The sequence below is a fragment of the Agelaius tricolor genome, unplaced genomic scaffold, assembly GCF_023055355.1.
Source record: "Agelaius tricolor isolate 1412-34295 unplaced genomic scaffold, bAgeTri1.0.p SCAF_20, whole genome shotgun sequence".
Lineage (NCBI taxonomy): Eukaryota > Metazoa > Chordata > Aves > Passeriformes > Icteridae > Agelaius > Agelaius tricolor.
This window is the reverse complement of record NW_027269280.1, coordinates 2,198,351-2,221,471: the sequence shown is the minus strand read 5'-3', so window position 1 is coordinate 2,221,471 and position 23,121 is coordinate 2,198,351. Positions and strand designations below refer to the sequence as shown.

The following is a 23,121-nucleotide window of genomic DNA, read 5'->3' as shown; positions in this document are numbered from 1 at the left end:
CTGCTCTGTGCCATCCCCCAAACCACTGGGTTTTCCCTCTGCAGGTATGTGCAGCCCCCCGTGATCAGCTTCGATGCCATCCTGCAGCAGAGCAGCCCTTTCTCACCTGTGGTTTTTATCCTAAGTCCTGGCTCTGATCCTGTCAGTGACCTCATGAAACTGGCTGAGAGATCAGAATTTAAAGCAGATAGACTCAAATTCCTGGCCATGGGACAAGGCCAAGAAGAGGTAACTTGGATGGGAGGGTGGGGATGTGGGGTGTGCAGTGAGTGTGAATTGCAAGCCATGCTCCTGATGCTCTGGGACTGATCAAATCTCCTTTCCATAGGTCTGCTCCATTTTAAAAGGAGTTACTCATGGTTCTGACATAGATTTGTCAGTTTGGGAATAACATTTTACTGAACCTGAAAGGGGCCATTTGGCTGACTGGCTGCTGTTCTGGGTGAGGGTAGATTCAGAATCAGATTTTCAGCTGTTAAAAAGTAGAGATGAGAAGATGTTGCTGTGTATGGACATGAGGTGGCTGGAAGTTACAGTGTTTGCTACCAGAAAGTTCTGCTGCTTCTCCTGCCTTTCCTGTGACTTTCCTTTTTGTTATGGACACTGAGGCAGGATGTCTAGAGCTTAACAGCTGATTGAATTTGCCATGATTTCAGTCAGTGGAAGAACTCCTACCAGACTCATTTAGACCCCCGCTTTCCTAGCAGGAAAACCCACTGCATGAGCCCATCAGAGGCAGTTTGTTCTCAGGGTAAAGGGAGACTTACAGATGGTTCTCCCTCTGTCCTCAGATCGCTCTGCAGTTGCTGGAGGAGGCAGTGGTTCGTGGACATTGGCTCATGTTGCAGAACTGTCACCTTTTGGTGAAGTGGCTCGTCCATCTGGAAAAGGCTGTGGAGAAAATTACAGATCCTCACGAAGACTTTCGCCTCTGGCTGACAACTGACCCAACTGAAGGCTTCCCAATTGGAATCCTGCAGAAGGCCTTAAAGGTGGGGAAACCCCAGCCAGGAGGGCCTGTCCTGGTACTCAGCAGAACAGGCTGGCTCTGGGAGGAGCCTGACCTGAATGCAGCACACGGGCCCAGGCTTATGAACTCACTTTTTGTCTTTATTTAAGCCAAATCCTTTTTTCATCATCATCCTGTTTATTTTCCTGGCATGTTTCCTTTGGGTGAAAACTGTTCAGCAGTTATTTCAAAGCAGAGGTTTGTGAGTAAACCTGGAGATGTGAAAAATGGTCTTTAGATTGAAATGAGGAATATCTGGAGACAGAAATAGCCCTGTCAGCCCTGATGCTGCAGGGCAGAGCCAGGGCAGTGTCAGGCTGGCAGTGCCAGTGGAGCAGATGTTGGAAGTGGATAATGGTTTCCAGCTGCTACTTCAGGCTGCAGTGTTTATCACTAAAGGCTGAGCTGATTATTTTGAAGGCACAGGCCATGATTTTGTCCTAATGTTCTTTTCTGTGGCTGCTTCACTGCTGCCATGGTGCCCTGTCCTGTAAATTGTTATTTCATTTCACAGAATGGAAAGCAGTGGCTCAGTGGCAGCTCTGGGTTGTTCTCCCACTCCTCCTGCAGTGGGAAGGGAGCCTGAGTGGATCTTTAAGGCTCCAGATCTGCACTTTTGGGTCCTGCCAGGAGCAGTGAGAACTGAGGTTTTTGAGCCCTTTGAAAAGGCTGCCAGGAAGCAGCTCTGGCACTTTGATCAGCAGTAAAGCCACGTTGTTAAAGCATCTTACTGTGAGCATACAGGGCACATTAAAATGTGTAAAATACTGGTATTTCAGTAGATTAGATCTTCAAGTATGAGAAATATTAATGTCTTGCCAATAATATGACTAATTTCAAAATAATATAGAGTACTCTTTGCATAGGTGTGTTTACTTTGATAAACTTAAAAGGTCTGTTTCCTTTTAAGTTTCCTTCCTTAAGGAAGGAAAGAAGAAAAAAATCCATATTTGACAGGCATTTGGAAAACAATTTAAAATGTCAAGCTTGCCTTGTATAACTTACTTAATGTGATATATTTACAACTTATTTTCCTCAAGTTATCCAGTATTTGATGGCTTCCCTAATTATTTTGATAGGTTGTTACAGAACCACCTAATGGTTTGAAACTGAATATGAGAGCCACCTACTTCAAAATTCCCCATGAAGCCTTAGAGGAGTGCCCACATCCTGCCTTTAAATCCTTAGTCTATGTCCTGGCATTTTTCCATGCTGTGGTTCAGGAGAGAAGGAAGTTTGGGAAGGTTGGCTGGAATGTACCATATGATTTTAATGAATCTGATTTCCAGGTAAAAAAACAATTGCAATGGCTCTTATATTCTTGAGTAGCTCAGATTACTTTTGAAAACACAGAATTTATCCAGCTTTAACCTTTCTCACAATTAGATTTTGCTTAGTATTATTTTCTGCTTCTGAGGAGTCATGTAGACTCCTGATCTTCTATAATGTCAATTTAGGATGCTAAAAATTAGATTCCCAATCTTTCATGTTTTTATTGCCCTCTCTCATGGGTTTCTTTTTGTAAGAGGATTTATACTTAGCTTTTTAATTATTTCAGAAAGAAATAATTGTTAGTCTTCAAACAAGAACTACATTAAATAAAACCTATAAATATGTATATCTGATTTATGAATCTTCTTATCTCATATGTTCCAACAAATTCACTAGGTGTGCATGGAAATCCTTAACACATACTTGACAAAAGCCTTTGAACAAAAGGATGATCAAATCCCTTGGAGCAGTCTCAAATATCTCATTGGGGAGGTGAGTGCTACAATGCCACAGCAATTCGGATTAATTAAATTTCCTTTCTGCATGGGCTGCATCAAGCAAAGCTGGGCATCTTTCCTGGGCAGGTTTGAAACTCCAGTGTAGCCCTGAGCAAGGGCCTTAATCTCAGTCTCAGGGAATTAGGGCCACTGTGTGCACCTGCACAACAGGGAGTGATGCTGCTTAATTAATTGTGAGAGAGCCCTTGGGAGCCGTGCTGGAAGAGCACAGGGCTCTTGGCACGTGGGGTATCACTGGAGCTGCACAAAGGTCAGCTCTGAGCTGCTGCACTGCACTGGGAGCTGCTGCAACACGGAGTCCTGCAGGAAAATGTTACTTTGCTGGTACCTCAGGAAGGCCTCAGTGCACACAAATCATCCAGAGGTGATGAGGAGTGCCCAGAGCAGCTCTTTCCAGACCAAGGCCAAATATTTCCTTCCTGTCCTTCCCCTGAGAGAGGACTGGAGATGTCCTTGGGATCCATCACAGCCACTGCAAAAGCAAAGAGCATTTCTGACCTTTCAGTGCTTTATTTGAACTGTGTTTTCTGCTCCAAAGGCAGTGCTGTAACATTGATGTCACTGATTCCCAGGTCATGTATGGTGGGCGTGCAATTGACAGCTTTGACCGGCGCATCCTGACTGTCTACATGGACGAGTACCTCGGGGATTTCCTGTTTGACACATTCCAGGTGTTCCATTTTTATAAGAGCGACACAGTCGATTATAAAATTCCAGATGGGAAGGGAAAGGATGACTTTGTTGGTAAGAAATGCCTCTCCTGCCACATTAAAAAAAAAAGTCAGCTTCCAGTGTACTTTGTCTCCATACATTGCTGCTGGGGGTGAGAAGTTGAACAGAACACCAGGCACTGCTGTATGGATTGCAGTGTTACAATCCACTGCTTTACAGGAGCAGAACTTTGGAATGTGAGCTTGTCACTGAGCTCCTTGGGTGTTCAAAAAAAACCCAAAAAAAACCCCAAACCACAGAACCTCAGTAAAGCAGCATGTTAATTTTGTTAATGATATGTAACATTTCTGTGGGGGAGGCTCTGTGTTTAGAAGTTTTTATTCTGTGCATTACTCCAACACCAGGTTTAGCATTTGATTTTTTTTATTCAAGCAGAGCAATAGCAGAATTGCTGTGGTGTTCTGATTAGCAGAGCCTGTGTGGTTTTATTCCAGAGGCCATAGAAGCTCTGCCACTCTCCAACACCCCCGAGGTCCTGGGCCTTCACGCCAACGCTGAGATCGGGTATTACATGCACGCGGTGCGGGACATGTGGGTGCACCTGCTCGAGCTGCAGCCCCAAACTGGTGAGTCCCCTGTCTCAACTGGCTTTGGGAACAGGAAAGCTCCAGTGGCAAGTGCTGAGCCCTGGGGACAGGGACAGCAGCCCCTGTGTGTGGGGAGTGATCCAGGGGCTGTGTCTGGCCTTGGGGAGCAGCTCAACACTTCCAGAAGCACAGCTGGGGATATGCAGGGCTGTGGACAAAGGTCAGAGCACAAGAGGGGGGAGACTGATGCCAAAAGGTGACTCAGCTCTCAACCTTCTCTCAGAAGATTCAGTACAGATTTAGTCTCATCAGAATTTTTTGGTTTCAGGTGAAACTGGTGGAGGAATTAGTCGAGATGAATATATTGCAAATGTTGCCAAGGATATAGAAAACAAATTACCTCAAGTGTTTGATATTGACCAGATACGTAAAGGATTTGGAGTAAACATTGCTCCTACGACTGTGGTGCTGTTGCAGGAACTGGAACGTTTTAATAAACTCATCGTTCGGATGGGAAAGTCCTTGGCTGAGCTCCAACGTGTAAGTAAAAAATCCCAGCAGCTCCCTGGGACCAGCTGGGCTTTGCCTGCCCTCAGAGCTCTCCCCTCGTTCCAGGCCTTGGCTGGGGAAGTTGGAATGAGCAGTGAACTGGACGATGTGGCTCAGGCTCTCTTCAATGGGCAGATCCCTGGCATCTGGCGGCGCCTGGCTCCCGACACCCTCAAAACACTTGGAAATTGGATTATTTTCTTTAGAGCTCGATATGACCAGTACACCAGCTGGGTAAGCAAGTGCCTCCACACAGCCTTTTGCTCTGTTAACCTGCACAGTGTGCTGTGCAGGCTGGGGCAGAAGCCAGTGACCACTTCAGGTAAGTTCTTGAACTAGTGCCAGCATTGCATAAGTGTGGCTGCAAGGCAGACTCAGCCCAGCTCCTCTCCAAGGGCAGTGCAGGGTGAGTGCCAGGTGCTGCCCCATCACTGTCTGTGCTTGCAGGTCAACGAGGGGGAGCCTGAGGTGATGTGGCTGTCGGGCCTGCACATTCCTGAGTCCTACCTGACTGCTCTTGTTCAAGCCACCTGCAGGAAAAACAGGTGGCCCCTGGATCACTCCACCCTCTACACAGAGGTAACCAAGTACAGGAAAGCAGAAGACATCACTGAAGGGGCTGCTCAGGGTAGGTGTTTTCACAATTGTTTGGCAAAACCAGTTAAGTAGTTAATTGGTGAAAGAAATTGCTTGGCACACTAAATTACTTAGGTTAAACCTTGGCAGGCATTTGCCCTGGGTTTGCATTTCACAGTCCTCATGATTTCCAGCTGGGAAGTAGCTGTGTTCTGTCCCTGCAGAGCTCCTGTGTGCATGAAGCATGCTCTTCCCACCCACAGGCAGGGACCTCTCCCTTGCTTGCTCTCTCTATATATACATATACATACATATATATATATATATATGTGTGTGTGTGTGTATGTGTGTGTATCAATGTGTGTATATATATATATATATATATATATATAAAAATTTAGAAGTATATATATATATAAAGTATATATATGTGTATGTATGTATATATATAAAAGTATATATATATGTATATATATATAAAATGTATGTGTATGCATGTGTATGAATGTGTGTATATATATATATATATAAAAGTATATATATAAAAAAGTATGTTTTATATGAATTTGTATATATATAAAGACACACTGATTTCTTTATGCTTAGAACGTGACCAGTTCCAGCAGGCTTGTAAAGATCTATTTACATCCCAAATAATATATTGATATGTACCTAAGCAAAAAGCACCTAAAAATATCTATCATTTATTGTGTAAGTATCTCTTTATGAGCTCTCTATGCCTAGCACTGCTCTAATAACTAAATATAACAAGCTGGGTACAGGGAACAGCTGAGCAAGGCTCCGAGTATCAATTCTGATTGGGAACAGAGGAGGGGAAAAGTCTCATTTTTAAAAATCTAAATGCTGTACTTGATATTTGTACCAAAACAACTGTCCTGACCCTTCACCTGCTCTCAGTGACCCAGTGATCAGGCCCAGGGGAGTTACAAAACTCTCTGTGACTCGGGCAATAGGAGGGCAGCAAATTGCATTTATTCCTGCTACTGTTTATCATGTGTAGTGCAACTGAGACAATTTAATTTGATTTTCTAATCCAGCTGCATGATAAAACCAAAGCTCTCAGAAAACCGCACCTTGTGCAGCTAGCAGTTTGAAATGCAGTGTGTTTGTGAAGATGACTGTAGTGCCCAGAGCAGGGACTGCAGGAACACTTACCTTCAGAGATCTCCTAGATCTTTTCTAGGAGGTCAGTTTACCCAAATGTTGCATTTTCTGCCTTCACAGGCTGCTATGTTTCTGGCCTGTTCCTGGAAGGAGCAGACTGGGACATAGAGCAGGGCTGCCTCACCCAGAGCAAGCCCCGTGTCCCAGTGGTGGAGCTGCCCATCCTGAAGATCATCCCCATAGAAGCACACAGACTCCGACTGCAGGTGAGGCTCCTGAATTTCCTTCCTTCTGCTCTCACAGCTCCCCAGCTGGCAGGCCCTGCCCAGAAACTGCATTTTATCATTGCCACTCCCATATAAAGCACCTGGTTTAACACTTCTCCTTACACTACCCATCACTACAGTTCTTTTCTTCTAAGGGGGTTGATGCATTTGTTGCCTCTTTTCCTTTCAGGCACTCTTACACTCCCCTTACCCTTTCAATTATTTCCCATCCCCAGTAAATTACATAAAGGACATTTATATTTTATGGGTAGTGACTATTTAAGACCTCTAACAAACAAAGTGAATTTCTGAAGCCAGTCCTCTCTCCTCGAGGCCCTTGTTGTTTGCAGTTGCTCAGTGTCTGTGCTGCCTCCTCCTGCAGAACACGCTGCGCACCCCGGTCTACACGACCTCCATGCGCCGCAACGCCATGGGCTTGGGCCTGGTCTTTGAAGCTGACCTGTACACCACCAGGCACATTTCCTGGTGGGTCCTCCAAGGCGTGTGTCTCACCCTCAATGCTGAATGACAGCCAAAAAGAGGCACCATGTTCTTCCCCCAGAATGAAACTCTTCAGAGGTGCAGGGAAAAAACCCTGAACCCAGGCAGAGATCCGGCACCATGGGTGGGCTTGTGCTCACTTAGGCACACCTGACTTTAGTTAGTATTAGTTTGGTTGTATTATACTCCCAATAAATGTGTTCGAAGAATCCAATGTATTTTTGTTATTTGTGTTTCCTTCTGGAACGGCTCCAAGCCAGTCTGTGGCTGCAAAGAGAGAGTAAATTGGTCCCACACACACAGAGACTAAGGTTTGCCTGGGTGGTTGTAAGAAATGTCTTTAATTGCCCAAAGCATCACTTCTGCACTGCCTGGAAGCGGTGCCTCCCACCAGCCTCCAACAAGTGGCAGGGTAGGTCACTCATACAACACATGACCATAAAAATATGGTGCCAACAACCAAAGTAACCAAACCAGCTGCTGGTTAACGCAATACACATAAAACCAGTAAACCTCAGAGTAACAACCTTGCTTTAACCAACCCCTTTCTGATCCCTCCCCACCACTTGTGAAACAAATTCCTTCCACAGAGCCAGCAAGATGCGAGGCTGAGGCGGGTCTGGGGCTTTGGGACAGCGAGTGCCAGAGGGTGCAGAGGGCAGAGCCTCGCCCGGGATCAGCCCTGCTGGAAGGGTCATGCTGCGGGAATCGAGCGGGACCGCGGGCGGGAGAGCAGCTCTGCCAGCCTGCCAGGCCTGGCCAGGGACGCTGACAGTGAGGCCAAGGCTCTGCAGGGACACACACCAACAGAGCTGCAGAAAAAGCTTACAAGGGGCAAACTACAGCTGGCGAGGGGAGAGGACAGGGCAGGCAGGGATCCTTCATCAGCTGTCACAGAGAATACACGTTCCAAAATTTTAAAGGCACATCATAAGCTTAGCAGCATTTGGGAGCCAGTGTTTCTTGCTGGTCCTACTCAGAGGCTGCAGACAAGAGTGAAGCAGAGGTGAACAGAATGTTAGAAAAATGGACAAACTAGTGCTCCTATCCCAAAACTATATACCCTCCCAGCTCCTAGTTATGCCTTTCTTTCCTAGAAAAAAACAAAAAAACCCAAATCAAGTAGTATAACAGCTGTTGGGTCTACCTGCTACTTACTAGAAAGGAGTAGGGGAATCTGGTCAAGTGCAAGGCAAGTCCATCCCAGTCCACAAGGACAGAAATCAAGGATGCCAGGTTCTCCTGTATGGATCAGTTACATCACTTACAACTAAATACTCACATTTTAGATGGGCAGCTCAGGTTTCTAGGCTGGCAGCAGCCAGCACTGTCTGATGATGCCCAGAACAAGACTAAGGGTTTTAGGAAACAAAAATAATCCCTTTACAAAAAAAGTGCAGGTTAGAGCATAAAGAACCATTTCCATATTGGATAGCCAGTTACATTTCCTCCCTGAAAAGGAGCTCTGAGCTAGTATGGAAGGTGCTACAAGTGCAGTGTACTGACTAGCATAAAATGTGTCGTGAAGCTATTTGATTAAAAAAACCCAAAACGATCCCCACAAACAACCCAGTGTTCATACTCTTTCTATGAGGGTTGTTAACCCTTTAAATGGTGCTTCCCCCACCCATATTTTACTTAAAGCCACAAACCAAAGTATTTAGGATTAATCAAGTAGTACTTGCTGGGGCTCTGGGGACGTCCTTAGGTCATTAAAGTGAACGTACACGTGCCCAACTTTCAGTGCTGCTGCGGCTGTGGCAGAGGTCAGTGATGGCTCTGGAGTGCTCACACACACAGTGGAGACAAGAGACCCCTGCCAGGTGAAACGTTCCCAGCCAACAGTGTGGCTGCAGTGTGAGGGAGGGGTGTTCTCTCTAAGAGCGCTCACTAACGCAGCCCGTGCCTTTGCCCACACGTGCAGTTACACTAAATGGAGCAGCACTTGGAAGCAAGCGGTCAGGTCCCCCTGATTTGGCCACAGCATGGAGTGGTTATATACCTTGCCATATGAACACAGTCCTAGGAGGTTTCGTTAGAGCAAAATGTATTAATGATGTACCCGGGAGGAGTTTGGCATGCATGGGGCATCAAAAGAAACTTCACCGCAGGTGCTATTTACCCTACAGGCTCACAGTGCATAACCAGCACAGAACAGCGCTTCCGTGGTGCTCTCAGACAGTTCTGTCTGTCCCCGAGTGCTTTCTGACCACTTTGCTTCCATGGACCTGATCCACCGCCAGGGTCTCCACCTCCTGCGGGGGCTGTGCGGGCGCGGCGTGGTGGATGCGATGAGCGACCCCGACGTGCGCCTTGTGCGGCTTCTCGCGGGCGGGGCTGTGCGACTCGCCGGGCGCGCGATCCGAAGGGATCGGTGGGATCACCAACGGCCTCTCCTTGATCAGATGCACCTCTGCCGTCTCCCTGGCCAGCAGGAAGGGCGTGGGATCGGGCATGGCATCCACGGGCTCTCGCAGCACCAGCTTGCGGCTCTCCGAGCCTATTCTGTAGGCCTCTTCGAACTCGGGGTTCAGCGGCGTGGACAGGCTCTTCTTCATCCTGCGCCGCGGCGTCTCGGGCAGTTTGTCCTTGGGAGGGGATGGTTTGTAGCTGGACAGCACGGGGCTGCCAGAGGGGGTCCCCTCCGAAGTCCCGCTGGCACTCATCAGCTTCTTCTTGGCCGCGTGCAGCTGAGAGGTCAGATAGGCAATCGTGCTCGCTCTCTGCTCCAGTTCACTGGACAACATATTGAGCTTATGGCTTTTCATTTTTAACTCTTCCAAATACTTCTTTTCTCTTTCTTTAATAGTGTTTTCCAGCACCATTATCATCGCATTCTTTTGTTCAAGTTCTTTCAACAATTCAGTGTTTTCAGCTTCTTTGATTTTCAGTTGAGCTTCAAGATCTTTGCACTTACTTTTGAGTTCATCGCTTCTTGAACCACCACTTTCTAGAAGAACAGGAGAAGCAGAAGTGCTTCAAATTAACAACAGCCATTATGTAAAACAGTACAATAGGGCTCCTCTTGCCATCCCTGAGAGGAATCCAAAAGATGAACTTTGGTCATCCCACACCATGCCTGATTCAAGGGGTTAACCTCAGGGAATTATTTTATTCCTGCTCTTTGCCTGTTGTTAACGTAATACATATAAAATGACTAGGACCTAGTGTATACAAACACACATATATAAATATAAAAGCTTTGTGGGTAATTACAGCACTAGCTCAGCTAAGTTTTAAAAATAGTCTCACTCTTCTGCCCCTAAAATTTGTGTCCTGTGTTCCCATATAGCAAGCAGGGAACTGTCTAGTGGAGTCAGCAGTTCCAGGTGCTATTCCTGGCTCTTTCACAGATTTCCTGTGTGACCTTGGGAAAGAATTTTTGACATTTACTTCATAAATAAGTAAGTCTGGAGAGTAGAAAAGAAAATACAAACACTGAGAAAAAATTAGTAAATTGAACATGAACATTAAAATAAAAAAGCCATGTATTTCTTACCTGATGAATCTGAACTCTTTACAGTCAGCTCATAGGTTAAATCTGAGGAAAAAAAATTATTTATTTTTGTTAGAACATCATAGTGAAGCCCATACATCACCCGGTGAGCAGATTTACATGACAGCTTTCAATAAATACAGAATTAACTCTTCCCACTGCCCAAAGCAAGAAGGGGAGATTCACTGCAAATCAGCAAGTATGTATAACAACTATCAGCTTTTTAAAGAACAAATGAACAAAACTTGGCTTTGATCAGGCAGTTTGCCACGAGGTACAAACTGCAGGCCCTCAGTGCCCCTGGGCCGCAGCCCCTGCCAGGAAGGGGTACCTGTGCAGCGCTGCTGCAGGCGGCGCAGCTCCGCGTGCAGCCCCTTCAGGGTGTTGGTGTGCTCCCGCTGCAGGAACAGCAGGTTCTTCTGGGCACTCTGCAGCTGGTTCTCCAGGGTGGAGGTGGCCATCTTCACCCTGCCGGGGAACAGACAGGGAATTGTGATGGTGAGTTACCTTGCACATATGGGGATCCTTCCCCTGCAGCCAGGATCAGCAGGAATGGCTGAATTCTACTGTTAATGCATTGATTGATGTGTGATCATCAAATGCCACAAAAGGTTTTTCTGCTTTAGGACTATTTCGATTACAAGTGCTCCAAGTTCATCAAAAGCCTAATTATACTGTAGGCAGGAGCAGGGAACCCATTTGTTTGGAGCTAACACGTTTAAAGGATTAACTTCAGACAGTCTAAGTCATTAATCCTGTTACAAGTTAAAAGCAGAGTTCTGAGGAAAGGCCTACTGTGCCCATCTTGGTGAGGTTTCCCTTACCCCCAGGGACACAGGGACTGGTAAAATCCTTGGCAAGAACAAGGGATAAAGCACTAAAATGCAGCAGCTCTAAGGAAAAAGGCAAAGCAGGGGTCTGAGCACAGCTAGGCTGTGCCATGGATATGGCTGCCATGGGTGCCCAAACTGAGATGTGGGCACTGGCACAAGGGAAGCTCTGGCTGCTCTTGGGTTCCCTCAACACCAGGCCCAATGACACAGAGCAAGACAAGGATAATGCTTCACTCAAAGAGAAAACAAACAGATTTTTCTTGCTCAGGTTACGAGTACATGGAAACCTGTTCCACCACTGGGCTTCCCTTACAGAACAGCCTTGTAAAAACAAGCCTTGGCTACAGCAGTGCTCACACCCAAAGATAAACACAGTTAACAGAATGATGCTGACAGACATCCTTGAAGACTCCTGTGCAGCCAGTAGGAAAGGCTAAATTCTGTTATATGTGCAGAAACCATTACAGTAATGAGGTTACAAGGATAAGTGAAGACTCAGAACTCCTGTTGCCTGGACAACCACCTGCAGTGGCATTGCAACCATGCCTGGAACTATGGGACCACACACGGTGTCCAAGGGAGACCTTAATGGGCTTGCCTTGGCAAGGCAAGTGTTATCCATTGGGGCTCTTTGGTATGGAGTCTTATGGCAAGAATTTTTTTCTACCAGTTTAAAATTGGTAGAGCATAAGCTCAGAGCAAGTGACACACTTTTGTTATCCCTAAACATATCACAGCCCTGTGTTTAATTTTATATTTTCAATCCCCAAAAGAACCCCAGACTTGGTACTCCTGCATCTTGGTGACGCACTAAAGCACCTGGGGATGTGGTGTAGAAATCACACACAGAGCCCTCCTGATTTCATCAGTGACCTGGACTGACTTCATCTTCTACTGACTTATCCCTACAGAAACAAATATTTGGGTGTTAAAAAAATAAAATGAAGGTGTGAGAGGTGTTAAGAAATCCACTTCTGTGCAGGAGCCAAGCAGCCTGGTTACCTTGTAACAGGGATCAAGGGTTCAGTGCTCAGGAATGTGGGTGGTGGTGCCAACTGTGCTTTGTTGAGTGAATGGGTCATGGGCTGCTGGAAGGGGCACTACACAGTCACAGCAATTACTGTGGGGCACCATTAATTCTGAGGAGTGAGGATATTTAAGCTGTGATATATTTTTAAAGTGACATCCTCTGGCTTGCAAAGCTGACATCAGACAGACAGGAGCTTTACTGAATCATCCCATTCCTTCAGTGCTCATCCTGCTCTGATCGACTGAGCATGGCAGCAGGATAAAGCCACAGCTGGAGCTCAGACTGTGCAGGACACTGAGGCTCAGAAGGGATCCTTAATCGAGGAATGTATTTCCCAAAGGAAACCCTAAGCTGTCATAGAAGTAGGTGAAAGAAAAGCCTCCACACAATAGCCCAGAGCTTCTGTTCTTACAATGGGTATTGATGGTGGCTTTACACCTGTAACTGTAACCTGAACAGGAAAATACTTGCCTGAATAGGAAAATATTTCATCACCAGCAACAGACAGTAACTGTTCATAGCTCAGTCCTTGCAAATAAACATGTTCATTAAAAACTAGTTCCTAAATGTTCAAAAAAAAAACCAGAACAAGGCTCTCACTATTAATCTCCTCAATTGCTTTTTCACTTTGATCTTCTGCATCTGAAAGATCACACCAGGATTACCTGCTCTGAAGAAAAGAAATATAATCAGAGGCAAGTGAGTGTTATAGGCTTAGGAAGAAAATAAGAACTACCAGCACCAGAGCATCATCATCTCTGCAGCAGCACTAAGTCAATCAGTGAGATCAATTAAATCAACCCACGATGAGTTTTAGCTGCAGCCCCTCTGCACTAAGGAGTTTCCCACAAGCCTCTGCAGCCTTTCTGTGCTCCTCTCCCTCAGAGCAGCCTGGGTGTCTGCTGTCCCCTTTCCTTCCCTGCAAAAACCACAAGAGGAACAGCAAATGCAGAAGTCAATGATGCCCTTTACAGCCCACAAGAACAATCTCCATCTCCCACCATGGAATTTGGTGGGACAAGCTCCCAAATCTACCAGGCTCTGGCTGGATGCTGGCAGGTAAATGACAGCAGTGCTGGGAAGAACGCTGTGACTGCATACACAGCACAAAGTTCTGTCACTATGGTTTTCCCCCCTTCCCCTTTGTCTCCAAACAAAAAGAAAAGGTTTGCTATGTTCTTACACAGAACTGTGCAATGCAGAGCTTGGCAAAGTCCTCTGGGAACGTGCACAGCATTTGGGAAGGATGACAGAACACTGAAGGGACACTGCAGTGTCCAGGGATGATGGTGAGGGTGACACACACCTCCTCTCTGGCAGCAGGAAAGGCCCTGAACACCAAATGTCCAACCTGTGGTGACAGAGGCTTTGTGCGGATTGTGCAATGCATTCCACCCTTCAAACATCCACAATTTCTCATTTCTCAGAACCACCACAACACCAAATGTTTCTATATATAGCTCAGAGACTGAGCTTCAATTCCTCCAAATGATGGATTCACAATTTCTCTTGAATAAGGCCAAGGAGGAACAAGTGGAATGAGTTAAACAGAATTCCCTTGGGAATGTTAAGTACAACACTTTAATCATGACTGCACCTTCCTAAGCCATCATCTTCAGCAGAGAAGGTAACTTCAATCATCATTCCTGCAAGCTCACTCTTTACAAGTGCATGTTCTCTTCAAAAGGGAATACACACACACAAAATCTTATATGGAAAAGGAAAAAATATTAAACAGGAGCTTTCAAAATGCAACTTAATGACATATTCACCATAAACAGTCACTAGCATTTTAACAGCCACATCTTGCCTTGCAGAGGATGTGCAGGCTCCAGGCCTTTTTGGATCTTAAGCAATTGGAGAGAGTTCAAAATGTTTCAAGGCAACAAGCATCTGGCTGGGTATCAGATGCCTTTGCACAAAATCAGAGCATCTCTGTGCCCTGCTGCAAGATAGGAGGAGGGAGATGCTAATCTCTGACCTTAGACACAAGTCCAAAGGATGGAAGGAAGCCCAAACAACAGTGATTTAACATTTTCATTCCTGTTTGGTATCCACTCAACAGAACACAATAACCTCCTTCTACGTGCATGGGGTGACCATCACCTGAGAAGCTGCTTTAGCTCCCTGCCAACTCATAGCCTTGAAATATGTATGGGCAGACATTTTCCTCTCGACCGCTCGCTGGCCAGTGCTCCATCAAAATGTAACAAAAGCTGCCAAAATGTCATTTGTTTGCTATACAAAATACAATTTCAAGAACTAAGTAAGGACAATGGATACCTCTTGTAAGAACCTCCAAAGTTTTAGCCAGACCCCATTTTAAAGATTGTCACTGAACTGACCAAACACAGCTCTAATGCTGAAATTACTGACAGTCACTTTGTTGTTTGCTTAGATCAGCTCTCCATCTCCGAGACATAATGCCATCCTCAAAGTGTCTGCTCAGCTCCTTTCAAAGGACATAACAAAGGAGACCCCACAGCCAACTCAAGGGCTTTGCTCTCCTTCTGCTTGGACATTTGTTTTAAGTCCCCCACAAACTGATTGTATCACACCACTACACCTCTCCTGAAGAAGATCCAGCAGTAACACAGCTCAGTGACAAACTGTTCCAGTTCCAAATTTCTGCTCACCCCTCATCCATCCATGTATCAGACTAAGCCAGTTCAACTAGCCCAGTGCTGCTAAGTCAAGCTTTTCAGACAATCCACTCAGCCTACACAGCCACCTCAGGCCATCCCTCCCTTCTCCAGTGCTCCCTTATCAGAAACACCTCTTGCAGCAACACCTCTGTCCTCAGCCTTCTGCATTACAATAGAACAATGCTTACACATCATTGGTGACCCACTAATTTGTTCTCATCTTTTCATTTGTGCGTTTTAAACCAAGCAAAATTAGTAGTTCTTTCCCAGAGACAATGGAGGGGAAGAAGGAACTGTGCCACTGTCCCCCCAGAGGAAGGACATGATTTCGCTTTCTCAGCTCCTTTTCCATTTCTACTGCTTTTGATGCTATTTCACTCAGTGGTTTCTCTGCCTGACTTTCCCATCATTTTCTGATCAGAGGCTGTGTAAACTCTTTACGGTTAACCTCGGAATGTCCTGCAAGCACACATTTCAGCATTTTAATAAGAAGATGATTTTTTATTACTCCTGCAGCAGCTGGTATGGCAGCGGGAAGAATAATTGTGTGGACACCACCCAGGTAGCAATGATTTAATTCCAAAGGAACCAGCTGGTTCTTCTGTACAGAACTCACTGACTGCCTAGGTGTCTGACTGGAATAGCTCACATGGTGTTTTCTCTGTCCTTGAGACCACCCAACCCCAGAGCTGTCACAAGGGAAGAGATTAAAAGGAATCAGATGTTAAAATCACTGCTGTGACAGAGACTATTAGAGAACCAAATCAATGGTCCTGCAGTGGCATTTCATACAGACACAGTTATTATGACCAATACCAGGGTGTGCAAAGCATTGGCTGTACAGCTGTCAGGAACAAATAGCCTACTCTGGCAGGAAGCTTTGAAAATTACCCAATTTGAGCCTAATTCACTTCAGGGAGACAAAGGAAGCATTACCTAAATGACACTGACTACTTCAAAAGAACCCCTTTAACAAAGATGAAGTGACAATAAAAGCTCTCACAAGCAAGATTACATCTCAGGTAGAGGAACAGGTTGCTTCTCATCTGCTCTCACTCCTAAAGAATAGCTCTTCTATTTTATTCAGCCTTTCATTCTGAGGATAAAACAATTTGTTATTTTAATATAACCTCCAGCAAAGCCACAGAATGCAAACTGCAGCCCAATCACAACCAGGCAGTCACAAAATAGCAAAGACACGTTAGTCTTTCTAGTAAACCAACTTCTTTTGTCAGAAGAATGACAAGAAAATTAATATTCAATTCTCCCAGACTAACACAATATCAGTGTTACACATAAACCTGAGCCTCATTCTATTTTTTTCCAAAGTCATTAAGAAAGTTCTCCTGCCTCAGTTAAAGCTGAATCAGGACTGAAGTTAGTAAGGTGGGCTGTGGGTGGTTTTGGTACAAGGATCTGTTAAGAATAACTCCAAATTCATGCTTAGAGATAACACTATACTATGGAATCGTCATGGGCTTTTTTCACAGATCACATACTCACTTACCAACACTGCATGTCCTCTCCTAATTTACTGCCCTCTATGATCAAGAATGTGAGAATTGCACCAGAAATTGAAGAAAATGTATTTGTGCAATATAAAAATTTGCTCTTTCTGAAGCCTGCTGAAACACAAACCAAAAGAATTACTAAGCTGGTTTCACATAACCAACTTGGCTGGGTTTTTTCCTGCTCCCAAACTCGACAAAAACCCATCACCACACAGACATGAGACCATTTCACCAGCCAGCCCAGCCATGACTTTGTCTCACCCATCCCACCCACATACACTGAGCAAGAATTCAGTGCTGCATTCCTGAAACGCTCCAGAATCACCTTCCTGGTCATTCAGTGACCCAGGTCAGGGAACTGGTGCAGCTGAAAACAAACCCATTTTCCCACTGACTGTTTTCAGGTGGTGGGTTCACTGTGCAGCTCTGTAGATGCCTGGGGAAGGTGAAAAAAAATAAAAATGAAAAATAGAATCTAAGCAGGTCAGGGGGTGGTACAGACAGAACTGCTTCCTGCAGCAGCGGCAGCTCCAGGCACTCGCCTGAGCTTGAGCTCCTACTGCATCAACTGCAGAAATTATGATTTTCAGAGGTTACCAGGGATATTTGTGAAACATGGCAGAAGGCACTGAAGCCTTACAGGAAGCTAAATCTGTCCTGAGAGATCATTTACAGAGAGCAGCTATTGCAAAGCAACTCTACAGAACTGCACAACTGTTTCCAGGCAAATGTAACAGGCTGAGGAGATGCTTTTCTCTAATGCATTCTGTTTCATAAGGCATTGATTTTTATTATTTTAGAACAGCAGCTACCATCAACACACAAAAATTGGTCCCTACTTTGCCAAAGGTTTTGAGAGCTGCTGATGAAGGAAATCTGGTAGTGGTGATGACCTATGTCCAATCTTTCTTAAGCAGGATTTTTTTGGTGTTAAATAGGATGCCAATTTAACAAAGGATCCCAATCAGAGGTGCTTTATACCCTCCCTTACATAACCCAGGTATCTCAAAGGGAGACAATAAAGCCACACAGCTTAAACCGAGCTTTCCTGGGGCTGGAAAGGAACCAAGCAGACGCACTTCTCTCACAAAGGGATCCTGCTGGTCCTGACATCATTGCCACGGCTCCTCCTCACAGACGGACTCCTGCCGAGCCCCACACCTCTATCTGCCGTGCCTTTTGTGCCCTCCCTCCGGCACCGACTCCGATTACAGGCAGCCACTGTTCCCTGGCATATTTTCAGCCTTTCTGGAGACAGCTACCATTCTGTTCACAGACAAGCCATGGCATTTAACAGTTTTCGGTCAGTCCAGCACTGTTTTTTAAATAACGCTGATTTTAAACCCTATCTCGCTCAATCAAATAATTAAAACCAACGAGCAGCAACATATTTTAACATTTTAAATACAAACCAAAGGTTTCCTTGGAGTAAAATGAGAACAAACATGCTCCCCAATGGCAGGAAAGAAATCACAGTCCAAAGAAAAGCCTTTTTTCAATGATTATTTAAAACCACTCAAATGAACAGCTTGCACAAGCTCCAATACTCTGAAAACATCCGTTTCAGCAATATTTTGTCATGCCTCTAACATCTAGTAGTAAATAAATTATTGTTCCTATTTATAGTACCACAGTCTTTAACATCACCAGGAGAAATGAGCTGGTAGATAATGGCAAAACATTATTAAACAAAATCATTCACTGCTCACGTGGAGATAGACTAAGACCCATTACCACACTGCTGGACATGGTTTAGAGGGAGATATTTTGTACATCACATAAAAACGAGCACAGAGACCAATCAGGCCCACATTCACTGATGATGCCACAGCCAGACAGGGGAAGGGGATGGAACAGAGGTGAGGGACACCAGGGGCTAACCAGGGCGTTGACATTCCCACTCTGTTCACATATAAATATGCATAGAAAGTATCACTTGTCAGCAAAAAAAATCTTCAGCATTATAAATCTTCGGAAAGATGAAGATGTCTGTTCTCTCTATAAAATAAACTACAACTTGCTACCTTTTTTAAACTTTACTATGCAAAACGCAGTTAAACATGAACTTAAGTAAAATGATTAATATAGCAATCTTTTTATCCAACATGAAAACAATCCTTCAGTTTTGCTACTTTAAACTCTTGTTTTTTAAGTCACAGAACAGAAATGAGATGCCTCAAAATTACAACTGTCCTCCCTCTATTATGCTGTTTACAATGTTGAATTTTAAAGTATTTTATTTTACTTTACATTATGATCCACATAACAGCACTGGGGAGTTTGTGTTCTGCCTCCTGCAGTTAAAGGACTGACTAATGAGATAGATCTGGATGAACAAATATATCGCCCTTAACACCCACAGCCTCTTGAAGTAGGGCACGCTAAGGAACAGTGGGATTTTTGTAAAAAAACACATTTTAAAAATAATTTTAAAGCCCTGAAAGTATGCAGCCATATCTGAAATCTGATCTAAAGGAAAACAATTGTAAGAAATTAATTATTGCTGTTCTACAGTTTGCAAGAACTACTGGACTGGAAACTACTTACAGTATCTGGATTGGTCATGAGACCCTCGACTTTTCTAAGGGGATGAGGGAGGAAACTTTACAGATATATACACATATAGAAATGTATATATCTGTACAACAAGAAGTACAACAAGAGGATGAAAACAAGGGGTTAGCATCAATATTCTTTCTTTCCACTTAAGCAGCTGATACTTTCCTCTATTATGACTTTCCTATCTCTGCTTTTTACTAAAAATGACTGCTGTAGCCTCAGTACAACCAAGAGCTTGAAAAATCAACAACATTACAAGTCAGCCATTATCTGTGTATAAAGCACTTGCTTTAAATTGTCAAACCAAAAAGCAATGTGCAGTTTAAAAGCATAAATGTCAGTCTCCCAGAGGCTCAGTCATAATAATGCACTACAGAATTGCATTCACTAATGAGCAAATTATATGGGAAAAGGCACAGTATTTACAGTCACATCCATTTGTCTTTTATTTTTTAATTAAGGAGTATAATTGATATTGCAAAAGCTCAATACAGCTTTTTAAGTGTAAGCATCTTACCATCTGAGTAAAGCCAACAAGTACCCTGGATGCTTCCTATGCACCTGCAATGCAGATCAAAACAGACAATTCCACCCCAGGGCTGCCTCAGCTTCTGTGTTCACATTTACCTTCGGTGTCTCAGCTTTACTCAATTTAATAAGGTGTGCTCAGGTACATTCCACTGCCGTCCAGGGCCCCTCCTTCCTCCCTGCTGTCCCACCCCATGTCCTGCGCAGGGAAACTGCGTCTGGAAGCATCTCCATGTCTGAAGACGCCCTGCACTTCTCTGCTGCCAGATCCACGGACGATAGGCGTTCTCCTCCAAAGGAAAAACCTCCTCCTCTCAATTATTCCCTACCCACTCCAAAATAAACACAATCCACCCGTCCAGCCCTTTGCAGGCCCTGTGCTGTTCATGAAAACGACACTTTGTAAAGTGAAAAGGTGCGATGTTAAAAAAGGTGCGATGTTAAAGGCGCCTGCGAAGGATGAGGGAGGATGCGGTGTAAAAGCTGCCCCGGCGGATGCGGGCGGTGCAGCGATGGGCGGCCGCTCTCCTGGGCCCTGTCTGGGGCACATCCCAAACAGAAATACCAACACGTCCTTGCCCCCGAACCGGCACAAACGGAGAGACAAGGGGGGTCCAGCGGGAAGCAGGGCAGTCCCTTCAGCCCCTGTGCCCCAGTGACCAGACAAGGCTCCTGGATGCGCTCAGGAAGCGCTTTGGTCCAGCGCCAGCGCCCGGCCCGGAGCCGCCCTGCGCGCACCCGCCGCGCTGTTCGCTGCCCCGCAACGGCCGCCCCGGCCCGGGGGCTCTGTCCGGCCCTCGGGGGGCTCTGTCCGGCCCTCGGGGGGCTCTGTCCGGCCCTCGGGGGGCTCTGCTCGGCCCTCGGGGGGCTCTGTCCGGCCCTCGGGGGGCTCTGTCCGGCCCTCGGGGGCCGATCGCTCCCCCCCGCCAGGCTATCTCCGCCCAGCCGAGGCGCGGCTCCTCCACCCGCCGCAGGTCCGGGGGCCGCGGCCGCTCCGCCGCCCAACGCGGCCGCGGGGCGCCCCCACAGCCGCGCCCGCCCCCACGGGAGGGTCCCTCGGCGGGCGGCGGATTCGTGTGAGGCGGAAAGAGGCCCCAGCAGCGATGCCGCCACCCCGCTCCCCACCCGGCCCCGGGGGTCGCGATGCCGCTGACGCCCCCTCAGAGCGGGCCGGGGCGGAGGGCGCAGCGCGCCGCAGCCCCCGCGCCTCAGCCGCCGCCCAGCCCAGCCCAGCCTGGCCCCTCACCTGCTCGGCCCCAGCCGGGTCCGCCGCTCGCCCCGCCCGAAGGACCGCGGGTGCCCCGCGGGGCCGGCACTGACCGGCGGCGGCACCGGCACCGGGGGCGGCGGCGCAGGCGCAGGTGCGGCTGCGGCACCGGGCCCGTCGCTGTGGCAACGGGGGGACAGCGCGGCCCCGCCCGCCCGCGCGAGGGGAGGGGCGCGGCGGGAGCGCGCACGGGAGCGCGCACCTGGGAGCGGAGGAGGAGGAGGAGGAGGAGGAGGAGGAGGAGGAAGGAGGAGGGAGGAAGGGCACCAGGTGTGTGGGAATGTGCATTCCCCGGAGAGGCTGTCCTGGGTTTAAGCCCAGCTGGAAATTAAGCCCTACGCAACTCCCCCCTCTCTTCTTCCTCCCTTTTGGTGGAATGGGGGGGAGAATAAAAAGTAAAGCTTGTAGGTTGGGATAAGAAGAGTTCAGTAATTGAAAATAAAGTGAAATAGAATAATAATGATAAATATTAATGATAATAAAAAAGGAAAGGAAAAACACTCAAAACAAATGATGCACAATGCAATTGCATTGATTGATGTCAGACTGACCCTCCCCAAACCCAGATCAGCCCCCCGGTGTGACTCCCCCAGTTATGCCACTGGGCATTACGTTCTGTGCTGTGGAATAGCATTTTGGCCAGTTCAGGTCAACTGTGCCAGCTTTACTCCCTCACCGTTTCTTTGCAAACCTCCTCACTGGCAAAGCATGATACACAAAAAAGGAAAAAAAAGAATTCTAGGATAAACAGAGCTTAACAAATAGCAAAAGAGTGTGTTATCAACACCATTCTCGTTCCAAATCCAGAACCCAGCACTGTGAATGACTGAGCTCCCCCCAGCTGAAGTGAGGACAAAAGTGCACCAGGTGTGTCCGTGTGTTGGGAGCAGTGTGTGTGCATGTGTGTGTTGGTGTGAAGGATGAGGGGGCTGACAACACATCTGTGAGCAGAAGTTGTGTTGTGGGCTCCAAAGGATCATGGCAACACGTGTGTGGATGTGTGGGAAACAGCCTACCTGGAGTCTGGGGGTGTTTGTGCTATTGGCACACACGTTTGTGAGTTTTCCCCAAGCCCACTGAAACAAGCACATCTGCAGCAGAGCCCCAGGAGAGCTGTGGGGCTGGAATTCCTGCAGCCTGTCCTGCTCTGCACTGTCATTTCTGCATTAATATATGAATAAATGTGACCTTCAGCTGCCCAACAGGAGGGTAGGCTCTGGGTGTGCAGCCCTACATGGTTGGACATTCTCTGCATTTTCTCTACAAATCAATGTTGAAGATTTGGCACATGGCACTGGCCTGTGATTCTATCTCTGGCAGATGCACACAAGCATTTATGGATGCAGTGTCTTTTCTATGTCTGTAATGGAGATAAAATACTTCATTATAAGGGGCTTCAAAATTAAGAGACAGAAGCTTGGGTTTTTGAAGCAACCAACAGAAAAGGCCAATAAAGTTTCTAGAAATGAGAGATAATTTTCTTAGTCAAAAGATGCACTATGCACAGCACAAGGAAGTATTTCACAGCTTCACCAAAATCAAATTCAGCATCAAGCTGCTGTGACTCTGGCTCTACCTACCTTCAAGGTGATTCTGTTGTGTGTGAGGACACAGATGGATCTTTATGTACTTTGCACCTTGCAGCTCCTAAAGCCAGGGAAAAGGAAGCACAACATAGCCTAGAGGGAAATATTTTAAAGAAAATTCGTTAGTCCTTAGTCAAAGCTAAAACCAAGGATGACCAGTTTTAAATGGTGTTTAGAAGCGAAAAGCCTGGTACAGGAGGAGATTTAGCTCTGCCAGCAGCAGTGCAGGAGGGCCCTTCCATTTTATCCATCCAGCTTTTTATATAAAACATGGGCTCTTAATTTAGGATCCAGTTAGGTGACAACCTAGTCTGGGAAAATGATTCAGTTAGAACCTGTGCCAAAAGAGAAATGCATCTGCCATCTGACTCATCCTGGCAGGGAAGACAGAAGGATGTTAAATTCAATATGGATCCCTAATAACTGAACACAAATGAGGGAAAACCCCCATCTGTGTTGTTCCAAAGAAGGCTGTTTTATTAACAGGCCTTAAGACGTGACATTTATAGAACAGAAACATGTACCTGTACTCCATGTAAGGAAAACCTGTTGGAAACCAAGGGATAAAAATACATTCATTCAGAAATAAAA

General features: G+C 46.2%; 2 protein-coding genes across 3 annotated transcripts in view; one reads left to right on the top strand and one right to left on the bottom strand.

The window, feature by feature from the left end:
• DNAH10 (dynein axonemal heavy chain 10) overlaps window positions 1-7,293 on the top strand; it is a 51,202-nt gene extending 43,909 nt beyond the window's left edge. The window contains 11 exon segments of the mRNA XM_071444981.1: window positions 45-228; window positions 792-992; window positions 2,089-2,298; window positions 2,678-2,773; window positions 3,372-3,543; window positions 3,966-4,097; window positions 4,387-4,598; window positions 4,674-4,841; window positions 5,055-5,235; window positions 6,429-6,574; window positions 6,957-7,293. Of these exon segments, the coding sequence (XP_071301082.1) occupies window positions 45-228; window positions 792-992; window positions 2,089-2,298; window positions 2,678-2,773; window positions 3,372-3,543; window positions 3,966-4,097; window positions 4,387-4,598; window positions 4,674-4,841; window positions 5,055-5,235; window positions 6,429-6,574; window positions 6,957-7,103 (1,849 nt within the window). The 3' untranslated portion in view covers window positions 7,104-7,293.
• Window positions 7,294-7,397: 104 nt separating this feature from the next.
• CCDC92 (coiled-coil domain containing 92) lies at window positions 7,398-21,080 on the bottom strand. Of its 2 annotated transcripts, none has more exons than XM_071444979.1 (4): window positions 20,924-21,080; window positions 10,903-11,039; window positions 10,575-10,616; window positions 7,398-10,025 (listed from the first exon to the last, which is right to left on the bottom strand). In XM_071444979.1, the coding sequence occupies exons 2-4, from the start codon at window positions 11,030-11,032 to the stop codon at window positions 9,250-9,252; spliced, it is 948 nt and encodes a 315-aa protein (XP_071301080.1). In that variant the 5' UTR covers window positions 11,033-11,039; window positions 20,924-21,080; the 3' UTR covers window positions 7,398-9,249. The 2 variants fall into 2 exon arrangements, with proteins under 2 accessions (XP_071301080.1, XP_071301081.1); XM_071444980.1 differs by having other exon boundaries at window positions 10,903-11,043; window positions 20,925-21,075.
• Between the last annotated feature and the right edge of the window lie 2,041 nt (window positions 21,081-23,121).

Coding starts and splice junctions, on each gene's coding strand:
- CCDC92 (XM_071444979.1), bottom strand. CDS start 11,032: ATGGCCACCTCCACCCTGGAGAACCAGCTGCAGAGTGCCCAGAAGAAC. Junction 10,617..10,902: donor CCTGCAGCAGCGCTGCACAG/GTACCCCTTCCT, acceptor TTTTTTCCTCAG/ATTTAACCTATGAGCTGACT. Junction 10,026..10,574: donor AAAGAGTTCAGATTCATCAG/GTAAGAAATACA, acceptor CTGTTCTTCTAG/AAAGTGGTGGTTCAAGAAGC.